Consider the following 14127-nt stretch of genomic DNA (forward strand, 5'->3'; position numbering starts at 1 on the left):
ACCAAATTAATTTCATGAAACTCAATAGAAAGCATTCTCTAATTTTAGCACGGGGTGGGGAACTTATTGGTAACCAGAATCTGGTGACACCTTCTTTTATGATCTCTGCAATGCAATACTCTTAAATACCTGGCAAACAGTACCTCTTTGTCAAGTGAATATAATGACACTTTAAAAATAGATCCCCAGAGGTTGAGATTTTTGGAACCACAGTATCATTTTGAAGGGGAATGTGACCAGATGGGATCACATACCAGGATGGGATATGTTAAGGTGTAGGAATAGGAGAGCACTGCCCTAAGTGGGCACTAAGTGAAACAAATGAAGGTTGCAGAGCACTGCAAAATGAACATTTCTATGGTTTTCCTTCCACTAAAAGGAGATTGCAGTTTCTCATTATCATTTAGTAATCACATTTCTTATAGTCAACACTATGGTTCCAATAGACAAGCCTAGGCAATTAAGTCACTATGTATATCATCCCACTGAAGATATCCAAAAACCAAGTAACAAATTTTAGAATAACATCTGGTAACTCCCTGCATTCAAGAACATATAATTTCTTAAAATCTCATTAGACATAAGGAATCATTTAGGATGTATTACAGGAGTTCCTATAACTAGCCATATTTACAAGATACAAAATATTTGATACTGTACAGATGTTTATAAAGTGATCTTTAGCACCAAATATATACAATTCAACACTGCAAATTAATTCAACTTTTCAAACAGATTTTTCATTAATCCTGATAGTACTTTTCTCCCAACAAAAATGAATGTTTTATGGGGCTGTGTGGTGATAACTTATTAAGACTACACAAAAATGATCGTTTTATCAAGAATAGACTATTTTTTTTTAAAGCAGTATACAAAATAGCTCAGGTTAAATAACTTGCCCCACTCATAGATGATCTAAGATTTGAAGGACCAGGGCCTACATAGGCCCAATTCTTCCTTGGCCCTAGGTAAATTTTAAAAATGGTATATATTAAGTGCTAGACTAGCATGAATAAATGGAATTCTTTAAAACACCAAGTGAAATATCACTTTTTTTACTCAAACTGTTTTTACATTTATTAAAAACAAGAACATCTGTCCCTTTAACTTTTGTGAAATGTTTCAGATTACTGAAAGAAAAGTAACATTTGTTAAGTGCTCCTGTGCCAAATACTTAGGTTCAAGTTAATTTCAAAATCTATAAAGATATGTATTTGCAAATGAGAAAAACTGAAGCTTGGATGTTAAGCTGCACAAAACCACTAATAATTAGTAGAAGTGAACTTTAAATCAAGGCCTTTCTCTACTATAGTTTCAATACACAATAATAAACTAGTTCAAAATTATCTAGGCCCATAGAAAGTCTGTAATGAAAAGTGTTTAGTATTAAACAGTATTCATAACCCTAAAAACAATTCTCTGAGCTTACTAAAATACAGATTTCACTTACTCCTTCATTTGTAAAAAAATGTGGACACACTTTACAAATGGCATTAAGTGAAGTGCAATTCCTTGTTTCCTACAAATTAAGTTAACTTTAAGCAAAACAATCTCAGTGATGATAAATGCATTTCATTATTTATTTAGATGTTTAAGCTTTCGCACTAAGTTTTTACAAGCTGGTGAACACTGACAAATTATTTCTCCCACAGAACTATAACCACACATTCCCAGACAGTATAAATATATGGTTGAACTAACATTAATACACATCACCATTTTATCAATTACATAATAAAACAAAATTATCAAGTATCCAAATATTAAGTTACACAGCTCAAAAGGCATATAAAATATTAGATGTCTGCTCAATTCATCAGCAGAAACCCACTTCTTTTTTTTTTTTTTTTTGCAAGAGGTTGGGAAGAAAAAAAAAAAATCACACTTCAAACAAAAAAGTTGGTAAACAACTTCTGATAATTATGAAAAAAAATTACAAGAATTTCAGAAATTTTATGATTAAGAATTGTTTTAGCTACAATAACAGAGCATCTCTACCTTTTAAAAAAATATTTACTAAATTAAAGAGCATATATTCTACAGGTTCTGCACGAGACAAAGGCAACATTTTGCTAAAAATATTTAATAGCCCCCTCCCATTTCTTTTTTTCAGGCCCTCCCTGTTAAGTTGCACCTTAAAGTGCAAACATTAAATTAACTGTAAGGCTTTTTTTTTGTCTGGAGACATTAAAGACATGTGCTTCTGTAAAAACTTAGGTTTTCAAAATGGAGGTTTCCCATAACAGCAAAAAATAGTTATAGAAAGACATTAAATAATTGCTGTAAGACTTGGTAAAAATTAAAAAAAAAAAAAAAAAAAAAAAAAAACCCAAAAACTCCAATGGTTAAAAGCAAACCTGATGTATACCAGTATGAATGTGGGAGATGTAAACATAAAATGAGCAGGCAAATTAACTACATAGGTCCTACAATGTTTGAAATGACTTAAGGAATAAATCACATAAGGTCTAGAGTGTTCTTAGTTCCTGGAATTTTGGTTTTGTATGATACTAAAAATATACAAGTATTGTGCTGGGTATTTTGGCACCTAATCTTTCTATATTTCTCATGTAAGATTCTGGCATGGAAATAGATTTAAAGACATTAACTCAATACCACATGATTTCAGGAAAGGTCAACTGGTACAAATGATAAGCACATTTTAAATTGTGAACAGCAAGAATCTTTTGCTAAGTGTCCAAACAGGTTGATCATAACCCAAAATAGAGGCTGAAATTCTGTCAAGCTTGTGGCCTGGTAAAACTGCTTTCCAATACTCCTATGGAAGCTTCATCAGACTTATTCACCACGCCAACATGTTGGCTAATATGTACGACAAATTAGGTTCTGTCTTAAGTTCCACTTCCAAGGCAATAGCATCAGGCGCCCGAGTTTTATTGAATGCAACAGTTGTTTCTATGACCATTGGAGTCTTTGAAGCGCAGCCGCATTTTAGGACGATACTTCTCCAAATACAAAAGTTGCTTGCTGTTAAAAGCTCCACGCCGCTTTCTGGAAGGAAAAGACAAAACTAACTAACTGTGATAAAAGAGGTTGCTTCTGAAGGCAAGGAAGATGATTACAAAGGCCATGAAGGCCTGTTTTGAAGCATTTATACAATGCTTCAGATTGTTATTTTATTTCACTTTTGTCAACTAAGCTGTTGAGACCCATTATTTTTTACTGTATTTTAGTTATACTTCAATAAAATATATCAACAAACAGCATATTCAATCAATAATTTAAAGCAAAATAATAATTCAAATGATATTGCTAGATTAGAATCTCAGTACTTATGAGCATCTGCATGAACTATAAATAAGGAATAAGATATTATCTTAAGAAATGGTAATGGTCAGAAGGGCAATTAATACATCTAAAACTCACTGACATTCAACAAAGAAGTAAAGAGATTCCACAACTTACTGTCTTATGAATTGTACTGCATCTTCGTATTTCATTCCGCCTTCAATCAATGCCAGGGCAACAAGCACTGGAGCTCTAGAAAGGTAAGAATTTAAAAAAATCAAAATTTCAAAGTAGACAGGTGCTGTGGTGCACACCTATAATCCCAGCAGCTCAGGAGGCTGAGGCAGGAGGATTGTGAGTTCAAAACCAGTCTCAGCAAAAGCAAGGTGTTAAGTGAGATCCTGTCTCTCAATAAAATACAAAATAGGGCTGGGGATGTGGCTCAGTGGCCAAGAGCCATGGGTTCAACCACTGGTACTGTCCCTGCAAAAAAATTTCAACATCAAATCCTGAATTATAACTATCCATCATTATATTTAAGTAATACCTATATGTTAAGTGTTGACCTTATGTTAAAAAAAATAATTTTTTTGGGCTGTACTGGGGACCTAACTCTCAGTCTTGCAAATGCCATGCAAAAACTCTACCCTGAGCCCAGCCTTTTCTAATCTGAGACAGAGTCTCATCAAGTTGCCGAGGCAGGCCCTCAACTTGTAATCCTTCTGCCTCAGCCTCCTGAGCAGTGAGATTATAGGTGTACAACCACTGCACCTGGCAAATATCAATATTTTTATATGTTAAAGCAGATCTGTATGTTGAACCAAATTAATAAATCCTCTTACCTCCCAAGGCCTGCAACACAATGAACAGCAATACAACAACCAGGTTCTTCACGAAACTTAATTTTTACAAGACTTAACCAGTCATCGACAATTTGGTTGGACGGTGGTGCACCATCATCAAAAGGCCAATCCTAAGTCAAAAGAATATTTAAATATTTTAATCTTGAAGGTTAATCCCATGTTTTATAAAGCCCCATTGTCAATGAAATGTGACTAACTGCTCAATCTTTACAAAAATTTTTCAATACTTCAAACCTTTGCTTAGCTTTCACCTCTATATTTGAAAATTTTATTGCATAAAATCTTAAAAGACTTAAAATTAAGCTTTTTGAGGTCTGTGGTTTATTTGAATAAAACTTTTGTAACAAACTATCATAAACACACAAACTACTAAATACTTACAAGAACATGGATGCCTTCTTTTTCCACAAGAGTAGTGTCATAGGTTGCCTCACATACTCTTACTATTGTGGTAACACCATACTTCTTAAGTTCCTGCATAAAATATACATTAAAAAAGAATCCTTATGAGCTCTTCATAACCTTATTGCTACTACTCATTATTTGCCATTTTGATATTTTCTGATCAGTGGGAATGCTGGTTAACAGAAAATCACGAAAAGAACGGTAGAACCTCTTGTCTGTGTTTAACATCCAACTAAATCTTGTTTTAAACTGTAATATTAGATTTTATAAAAGAAAAAGGTATGTTAAATACCACAAATATTTTTTAATAAATTGGAATAAAAAAATACCCTGGGGCTCTTCATATATTGAGTTTACAGTCATAGTAACATTAGAGAGACTGAAATAAAACACCAGTAAAAGAGTAGAAATAAAAAGGACAAAGATAAATATGACAGAAGGAATAATTTATAAACTAATCAATACTCTGACTCAATTATGTTCACTTCTTAAACTTTCTCATTTGAAGTTGAGTATAAAGTCTTAAAAATATATTCAAAACTCTAAAATCCTGAGAAAAGTTTTAAAAATACACCTACCATTTAAAACTACAGTTTTAAAATGCATTACTAATTATAGTTCTCCTAACATTACAAAAGCAAATACATGGTATTTTCCTATGATCTGAGTGGCCTATTTTGTACACCTGTAGATATTTGTAAAGCAAAATGTATATGTCCAGATAAATTATCCAGCATTATATTCCTTCCCTCCTAGTAAAAACAGGCTGGTACTGAGGCAGGTATAAACAGAATTGACTACAAATCTGCCATCAGGAAGCAGCAGAAGCAGTAGCAAAAAATTAGACTCTAAGCATCAAGTGGGGCCCAAGATAAACTGTCTGGTTTATACATGAGGCTAAGATGACATATGAGAAAAACAAACAAACAAACAAACAAACAAAAAAACCCATAATAGTAGCCTTCTCCCTGTACATTTCTTATAAGAAAAGTGAAAGCTGTACTGTTGTACTGTCCATATGTCAGTAGTTGTTTGTATTTTGCAGTACAAGGGATTGAACCTAGGGGTGTTGTATCACTGAGCTACATCATCGGTCTTTTTATTACTATTGAGACAGTCTCACTAAGATGCCTAGATTGAGGACGACCTCAAACTTGTGACCTTCTTACCTCAGCCTCCCAAATCATTGGAATTACAGGTATGCACCATTGTGCCTGGTTTATCTACACATAAAGTTGACCTCAAGAACTGTTCATTTATAAATCCAAATCAAGTACACGTCCTTCTCAAAATATACATAGTAATTTACATCCCAACTTTTCATTTCTGGACCCGGAACTGTAGGTATGTCATCCCTTAAAAAATAATATTGATTTTGGTAGATAAAAACCCCACTATTAAACTGCAATCAATTTACGACATAATAATGTATTAAATCTTACCTCTATAAATTTGTTTAAGGTTGCATTGGTTGGATTGTGTGTAATAAGAAATCTCATGTTCTTATATGTGACTTCCACAGGAGCAGGGCGGTTCATTCGAGCCATGTTAATTTAGTTAAAAAACACTCAATAGGGTTAAGAAAGAATTTAAAAAACTGAATACAGAAATGATGCAAAGTAACTGAAGTCTACTTCAATACACTCCACTTGATATTCTCAGTGCTTTGAGTATGAAGTTGGGAGTAATGGGAAATGAAATGAACCTCCTAACAAGAAGCAGCAATTCTTCAATCCAGTAATACTGAGGCAATAGAAAGGAAGTGCACTGAGGTTTACCCCATCCAGGTCAGAACTCTTGTAAAATGCTCTGTGGATTTTCAATTCAATACTTCTGTGTCCAGGTTAACCACTCTTATGGGGGCTTCTTGGTGGAGTAGTAATGATTTCTACAGTTCACTTGTCTGCATAGAGGTCGTGCTGTGCCTGGCAGTAATCTCCACTGCCCTTCAGAAACTCCATAAATGTGTGACCAAGAACACCACAGAACTGCTGTTTAAAAGAAAAAGAGAGAAAAACAGAAAAAGTTATTTTCCAATTCAGAACAAACATGTTACGCTTTCACAGCGTAATAACTACAGTGTATAACTATTGTTTCAAATTAAGAGTCTAAGACATCTTTTCAACTTTTAAATGAATCACAAATTTAAACCAATAAGCCTAAAATAAGCACTCACAAATCCATTAGAGTGAAATTACTTATGACAATGATTTCTTGAAGTCATTGGTTATACTTGGCAAAATTTCTTTATATATATTCTTCTAATTATTTCTCTTAATATTTAACTTTTACATTGTTATGAACTCTATGTACAATTTCTAATATTGATTTGTCAACTAAATATTTTTACACATTAATACAAACCTTATGAAGTTTCAAGCTTTGAAACTATTATCAGTCCTTGTATAATTTAATTAAATTATATGCTGAAAACCACTCAGGTTGATTTTCATTTTTTGCTTTTGTACCAAACATTTAGTAAGACATTTTTGGCAGGGGTGAAAGGGAGATGTCAATCGTATGGATCTTTCAATAAATATAATGAACATTTCTTTATGTAATTATTTCTTAATTAATTGTCCTTGAAGTTTTAGTTTTTAAATGTTAAAATTTTAAGTCACACCTATATATTCCTTTTGTGCTTTCTATCTCTTCCTTTGTAAGTTTCAAAATACACTGAAATAAAAATAAATAAATCAGAGATAGTTTACTACTCTATCTAAAATAAAATTAACTGGCTCTCATAAATAAAATTTACCTATTCCTCTAAAGACCTAGAATATCCTTAATCAATATATCCTTTTCTTAAGAGAAAAGGGACTTGTTTTCCAAGTTTTTCCACATATATTACCTCATTTTAACAACCCCATGAACTTATTATTTCCGTTTAATAAGTAGGAAAATAATTATTGGGAAGTTAATCATTAAGTATCATAAAATAGGTTTCTCTTTTGTAACTACAAACTATTAATAATATTAATACTTTTTTGTATTTTAAAACCAAAACTTCACTTAGTTGGCCTAAGCCTCAAAAATCTATTCAGAGACAAAAAAGTGGTACTGATGATGGGGTGGTGGAAATGACCTTATTTTTTTTCCACAGGTCTCAAAAGCAAGGTAACTACTATCATGGATAAATGTAAATATGTTTATTTTTCCCTCAAGTTCTCTTTTAAAAACTAAATCAGGTTTACACCAATATCAAACATTAAATGTATACACATAGGATATTTTCAGAACATGTAAATAATGTTAAGTTATTGTTCACTTATTTCCAAGCAGTTTTCGTACTGGAATGGAGTAAGGAGAACATTAATAGCAAACTAACATGAAGAGCACTAAATGACAGTCACTATCCCAAACAACATATATTCTCAAGGGTAATTTACCCCAACAAAATCTTGTTAACAGTAACAAAAAAAGGGCTCCATTAGTTTTCCATGCTAAAAGTACGTAAAAGGCTTAAAATTAAATCCCCAAAGTTTTGATCATCAACTCAGGGATGCTCTACCACTAAGCTACCTCCCCAGTCCTTTTTTATCCTGAGGCAGGATCTTGCCAATTTGCCCAAGATGGCCTTCATTTTGCCACCCTTCTGCATCAAGAGTCCCTGGGATCATAGGTGTGTACCACCGTGCTTACTACAAGTCTGTTCTAATAAGCTCTCAAAGGTCACTTCACCTATCTGCCGGCTGGGTTGAGAAAAAATTGTCTAAATTACCACCAAAGACATCACTATTAAAATGAACACAGATTGTAGTAACCTAATTTCACTACACTTTCACCTTAAGTTCTAAATATTTAGATATAATGGGTGCACTGGCACTTTTCTGATGATACACAATGAATTAAAGACGTTTGTAAAGCTTTTAAGCAGTTTCATAAGAAAGCAGGAAAAAACTAAAGAATCAATTTCCCCAACTGGTTATTTTTACTGCATGGAGCCACCCAGTGGCTGGGGGATACTTAAATTAAAGCAGTGGTGACCACTGTCATCTTTCCATTCAGACCAAGACATCCCCCTGAATTTCCTCTTCACAGGAAAAAAATTATTCATCATAAGCAGTTCAGAAATACAAAGGGATGTCCCCCTTTTCCACATTTCAGTTGCAATCTAATATATGTGAAGAAGGAGAAAAGAGCAATTTTTGTGTAGAAATTTAAGTCAGTTTGTCAGATTGCAGAATAAAGTCAATGAATCTGTAGAACCAAAGACGTTGCCAAAAAATTCCTTGAGAATGTGTTCCACGTATACTTAGGTTTCAGGCAATGCACTTAATAAAGCATGTATAAAATACCACTTACTTTTGGATCTACCTTTCTGGTTTTCATCTGATTAAATGGTATTAGACAAAACACACATAAAGAGAGTAACAGGAAGCACTCTCATGAATCTGGATCTCAAGCCCACAACTTCAGTGTAAATTACAACTTAATACTCTTGGAATTGTAGCGGATTCCGCCGACAGAATATAAAGCTCAGAATTCTGACTCTGGTTGGCTACTGTTGCCATAAGCCAAAAGGAGTCACCCACACATTACAAGCAAGGACTTCAAGAACAATTCTAAGTAGTACTCGATTAAAAGGCGCCATCCAGGGTCTTTCAAGATTGGCAGGAAAAATGCGTGCTGGTGCCGGGCCCGGGACTCCTTCGTTTCAGTAGCGCAGGCACGTTCCAAAGCGCTCAGACCCAGGCCATTTATCTTGACGAGTGGCCCAGAGAAAGGGCAAGACTCGACTTGTTCCAATTATCCAGGGCCTGAGGTGGGACATTAAATCCGGAACAGCTCGAATTACCAGGTGGAGACCGGGGAAGGCGGGCGGGGCTCAGTACGGCGCCGGTGTCCTCACCTAACTGAGCCGGGTCCGGGCAGCAGGGAAGCTCCCGGAATGTCCCCGATGGCCGCCGCTCGACGCACGCTGCGGTGCGCGCCCGGGCCCGCCTGCCTCGCCCCTTCTCCGCGCCGCAATCACGGGTTCGCGCCGCGCCTGACTTAAGGCGCGGGCGCCGGGGCCATTTTGTCTGAGGCTCCGGTCCCGGCCTCGCAGCATGGGGGTGGCTGCACCAGGCTCCTGTCCCGCGCCGGCCCCCGAGCTCTGAGGGCTCTGGGCCGAGACCGTTACCAGACGGGCCGCCCCGCCTACCCCACGCCGGCCCACATCTGGTGGCGACCCCGTCGCCGCCGCGCCCTCCCGTATCCGGCTCCGCAGTGACACGCGCAGCCCTCGCCCCACCCCGGGCCACGTCTCCCGCTCCCAGTGCGGCCACTCTCCTTCCGCTGAACAAAGGGGCCCCGGGACGCCAAGGAACCCACTGGGCCTGGACCCGGCGCGCCAGGCCCAAGGGCCGAGGGCAGGGGCGGCAGTCACAAAGCGGCTTTTGTGCCACCCCGCCCAGCCCGCTGCGACAGTCGAAACTATCTCCGCCCGCCGCGCTGGTCGGGCCGCAGGGTCCCCATTGCCGGGCGCTCGGAGGGGATGTGGAAGCCGATGCTTCGGGTGACCAACCGCCATCCTGCAGCCCCAAGGGCCGGGCGTCCGCCTTTCCGTAGCCGGTGGCCACCGGCCGCCACGGGACCGTAACCCGCCCGCTCACTCGGGACCAACCCGGCCGCAGCCCAGGATCGCAGAGAGCGCGAACAGGGCCCTGAACAAAGGCGAAGGCGGGATGGGGGGGCCGCTCGCAGATTCCCAGCCCTGGAGGCAGTGGTGCGACGACTACTCACAGGAATATGTTTACTCATTGAAGATTGTGGCCTAATCATACAGCCGGTCCCGAGGCGGCGGCGATACAGGCGGCGGCGGTGGCGGCGGCTGCAGGGCAGGGGGTGGCGGTGGTCGTCGCGGGGCGGCAGCGGCGGCTATGCAGGCGGCGGCGGGGGCACCAGACTACCATGCAGTGAGCAGCTCCGAGGAGAGCGCGTCGCCTAGCCGGCCCGCAGCCGCAGGAGCCAATACGCGCGCCGAGGCGCCCTTGCGTCACAAGCCCTCCTTTTTATAGCCGGCGCTACGTGCGCACACCCGGCCGCCAATCACGGCCCGGGATCCTGGGCTCCGGCAGACGAGCGGGGGCGGGAGTCCGCCCCCCGCGGACGTCACCTCTCGGCGGCCGCCACCGGTGTGAACCGGTTGATGAATGGCGAAACGCTGGTGCCGGAGCATCCTCAGCGCGGGGGAGGGAAGGGGAAAAGGAGGAACTCGAGGGTGCTGGAAGCTAGGCGTTGGGTAGGGACACTGCACGGGAAGATTCCAATCACGCAATTACAAGGAATCGCGCTACAAACCCTGTTTCTCATCATTAAAACCACGTAGGAGTGTCACATGGGAGACTTGAAGTTTGCCTCAAACTTAAAATGCTGTCCCTCTAGACTGCGTTCGCGTCTCAAGCCTCAACCCTGCTTTCCTCTAGCTTTAAGTCACAACCACAGTCATATTTGTCAATGGTTTACCTTGGCACCTGCGCCCCTAGGATCTCCGTCATCAAATAATATTTATGTCGCATGACCGCTGTACCCAGTGAGTCAACAGCCTGAATGACACGGCCCGAGGCTTCTTCAGGTTGAATTCTTGTCGCCAGAGGCACTTTCAAGGGGGCGGGGTGGAGGCGGAGAAACTTATTTTAACAGAACTTCCCAGTCCTACGCGGGGATTGTATCATTTGATGCTAGTAAAGCCCTATACTCCCCTTATTTTGGGGGTCACTCCTTACAAGGTACGCGGGCAACTGCAGTTGGCTCAATTGTGGCATTTCGAAATCACATGCATCCTTTGTACTGTTCCTAACTTGATATGTTGTCACAGATAATGAAAGGTTAGCTACTACTAAAAAGGAAGTGTTTTTAAAAACTAAGGATCCTCGGTTTTGTCAAGGTCTGATGTAATACTTTGGGTCAAAATCCAAGTTTCCTTTTTGTAACAGTCTGTAGAGTTCCACTGTCTTTTTAATTTAGGTCCCTAAGAAGTTAAAGCCTGATCGCAGTTGTTCTGTGCTATACAAGAGTAATCATCATTTATAATCTGAAAACCTACTCTTCTCTGCATTCTGAAAAGATTAAACAGGACCTTCACCTGCTTTGAAGAACTAGGTTTTCCACCAATAACTGAGGCCTTTTGTTTGCTGTTTTCCTTGAGTATTAGATTGGAGAAGGCTTTAGGGATCGAATTGTGTCCTGGGTCTGTGTACTGTAGCATCTTAAGATTTACTAGAATTTCTATTTAGAGACACTGCTTGCATAGTTATTCAACTTTGTTTGCTATTTCCGCATTCCCACAGGGCTGGGGACTCGAACTCGGGCCTCAAGCATGCGAGTCAGGCACGCTAAGTGATGCACACTATATGGCCAGCACAGTTATTCAACTTTGTTATAAATATGAACTCCGTAAGCAAAGTAAGATCTTTTGAAAAAAAAAAATCAGTCCAGACTTTTAAAGTAACAAAAGTCAACTCATCCTCATTTTATAAAGAAGTTGCTTGCCTAGGAATCCCTTTAAGTCAAGGAAAACTAGAGGGCTTGAGATATATATTCACGAATGAATATAAAAGGAGTAGATTTCAAGCATTTTAAGCACTAAGAATATATAGGAAGGTGAAAAAAAAAAGGCTTGGGATGGTAATAAAGCAGAACAGGGAACTCAAGTCAGAAAAGGACAGAATGATTCCATTTAAAAAAAATTAAAAACTTGCATATGGTAAATGACATAAAAGTATGGATTTCACATTGGAAGAAAATATGGGTGATATAAAGTGAAGAGTTAATATCAAAATAAATGAAAAGCTTGACCAACGTATAATATGGTAGTTAAAAATAAAACACATATCTACTCTTACTTCAGAAGTTGGTCAGCATAGTTATACTAATTGGAATAGTGAAACTTTTTCATGTAGTGACTTTTTTCAGAAAAGAAATTTGGTGGGATAAGATATAACTTAGCTAATGATAAGTGTTAGCCAGTTTTCTTGTAGAACTTGTGATACAAGTTGTGAGCCTTGTGCTCTATAGATCCTGTTAATTACCATAGCAGTGTTGACATGAAGTATTCAGTTATCTGTATTCCTTGAGCTTTAAAATGGGGGCTCAAACTCTCAACTGGATTAATCAGCTTCTGGGGGTCTAGCCTAATCAGATGAGGTACTACCCTGTCCTAATTTGAAAAGAATTTTCATCCAAAGATGAAAAAAAAAGAAAAAGAGGCTTTTACTGTTGAGAATAAGAACACATTTTAAACAAGATATAAGTGTAGACTTTAGTCTAACCAGTCCACTAAAGTGTCTTAGAATAATCAAGGGCCAGTCCCTCTGACAGTTGCCGTGTTATAAGTGTTCTATGCCACTCTGATTCACTGCTGTGCTGAGGGTGTATGCCTCACTCAGTTCAACTGTTTCAAGCTATTGATTTTCAGAGGACAGTAATCCATCCCAACAATGATAAGGAGGTCCCTGTGGTCTAGGATTCATTAACCTTTATAGAACATCAGCACCTGTGCTTATTTGCAGAGAACTCTAATAGATTTTCAATAGTGGTCCAGACATCAAGAAGTAAGAAAGTACCTCCAAAAGCCAATGACTACCTTAAACTTAAGAAGAGGCGCTAAAATGGAAGATTTCTTTCCTGCTCAACAAAATGTTCCACTGGAAGTTAATTCTCTTAAAGCATATGTCCTTGATTTTAATAGGGTAGGCAGGACTTTTCATCAGCATATTCAGAATACAAAGCCAATAACATGAAATTAAGCAAAATTATAAGCACATTATAAATAAGACCCTGCTGGGATCTTATGCTTGGAATCCCAGTAACTTTAGAGGCTGAGACAGGTGGATTGAAGGTGCCAGGCCAGCCTCGACAACATAGTGAGACCCTGTCTCATTGAGCCATAACCCAGTAGATGTCTGGATACTAGTGCCTGGAGTACATTTTATTCCCACATTTAAGTGTCTTAAAAATCCAGGTCTACAATCATGGCTGCTGTCAACATTGTTAAAGTTTATTTTCCTTTTGCTGTTTTAGAACAGCCTATTTTATATCCATAATTAGTCTTTTGTGATTTTTTAAATTCATTTTTATTGTAAACAAATGGGATACATCTTGTTTCTCTGTTTTGTGATTATTTTAAAAAGGTGAAAAATTGGGAAGTATGATTAAACTTCTATGAACATATAATTTATGTGTTTATGGTTCAAAACTAAAACATACATTTAAAAAAGTAAATTTCTTTAAGACAGGTATTTGTCAAGAGTCTCTTAGGTTTTTATGAATAATAGAATACAACAGCAGGGCTATATCATAATTTCTGCTGGAATTTTAGATACAATGAGCAATCAAGCTTGTCACAATAAACCTCTCAAGGAATCTAGCCTATGGTCAAAGCACAAAGCCAATAGCCATGTGCTGCTATTGTGTTTTATATATATTCAGATATAGGAGGGTGCTATAGATATCCATAAATAAATCCAGTTGGATTAGAAGTAAGCATCTCCTTAAGTCATAAAATCCAACCATTAGTGGTAATGTTTGTTCTATAAAATTAAGACAGTTTTAGAAGAATTTTAAAAAATTGCCTATTTTAAGAAATAATTCTTTTTAATTAATCTGTATTTCCATTTTCTTTCCC

At 38.4% G+C, this 14127-nt stretch overlaps 2 protein-coding genes across 3 annotated transcripts; both read right to left on the reverse strand.

Moving 5' to 3' along the window:
• Positions 1-1831: 1831 nt before the first annotated feature.
• On the reverse strand, positions 1832-6371 carry Ptp4a1 (protein tyrosine phosphatase 4A1). Of its 2 annotated transcripts, none has more exons than XM_047558017.1 (5): positions 5960-6371; positions 4494-4586; positions 4092-4222; positions 3427-3501; positions 1832-3008 (listed from the first exon to the last, which is right to left on the reverse strand). In XM_047558017.1, exons 1-5 carry the CDS (start codon positions 6062-6064, stop codon positions 2804-2806), a joined length of 609 nt encoding a protein of 202 aa, XP_047413973.1. In that variant the 5' UTR covers positions 6065-6371; the 3' UTR covers positions 1832-2803. The 2 variants fall into 2 exon arrangements, with proteins under 2 accessions (XP_047413973.1, XP_047413971.1); XM_047558015.1 differs by having other exon boundaries at positions 1832-3012; positions 5960-6365.
• Positions 6090-11266, reverse strand: LOC124989275 (translation initiation factor IF-2-like). The gene is made up of 6 exons (XM_047559195.1): positions 11200-11266; positions 10968-11100; positions 10540-10732; positions 10286-10379; positions 9370-10239; positions 6090-6508 (listed from the first exon to the last, which is right to left on the reverse strand). Exons 1-6 carry the CDS (start codon positions 11264-11266, stop codon positions 6372-6374), a joined length of 1494 nt encoding a protein of 497 aa, XP_047415151.1. The 3' UTR covers positions 6090-6371.
• Between the last annotated feature and the right edge of the window lie 2861 nt (positions 11267-14127).

This window comes from Sciurus carolinensis, chromosome 7 (assembly GCF_902686445.1).
Source record: "Sciurus carolinensis chromosome 7, mSciCar1.2, whole genome shotgun sequence".
NCBI classification, from domain to species: domain Eukaryota; kingdom Metazoa; phylum Chordata; class Mammalia; order Rodentia; family Sciuridae; genus Sciurus; species Sciurus carolinensis.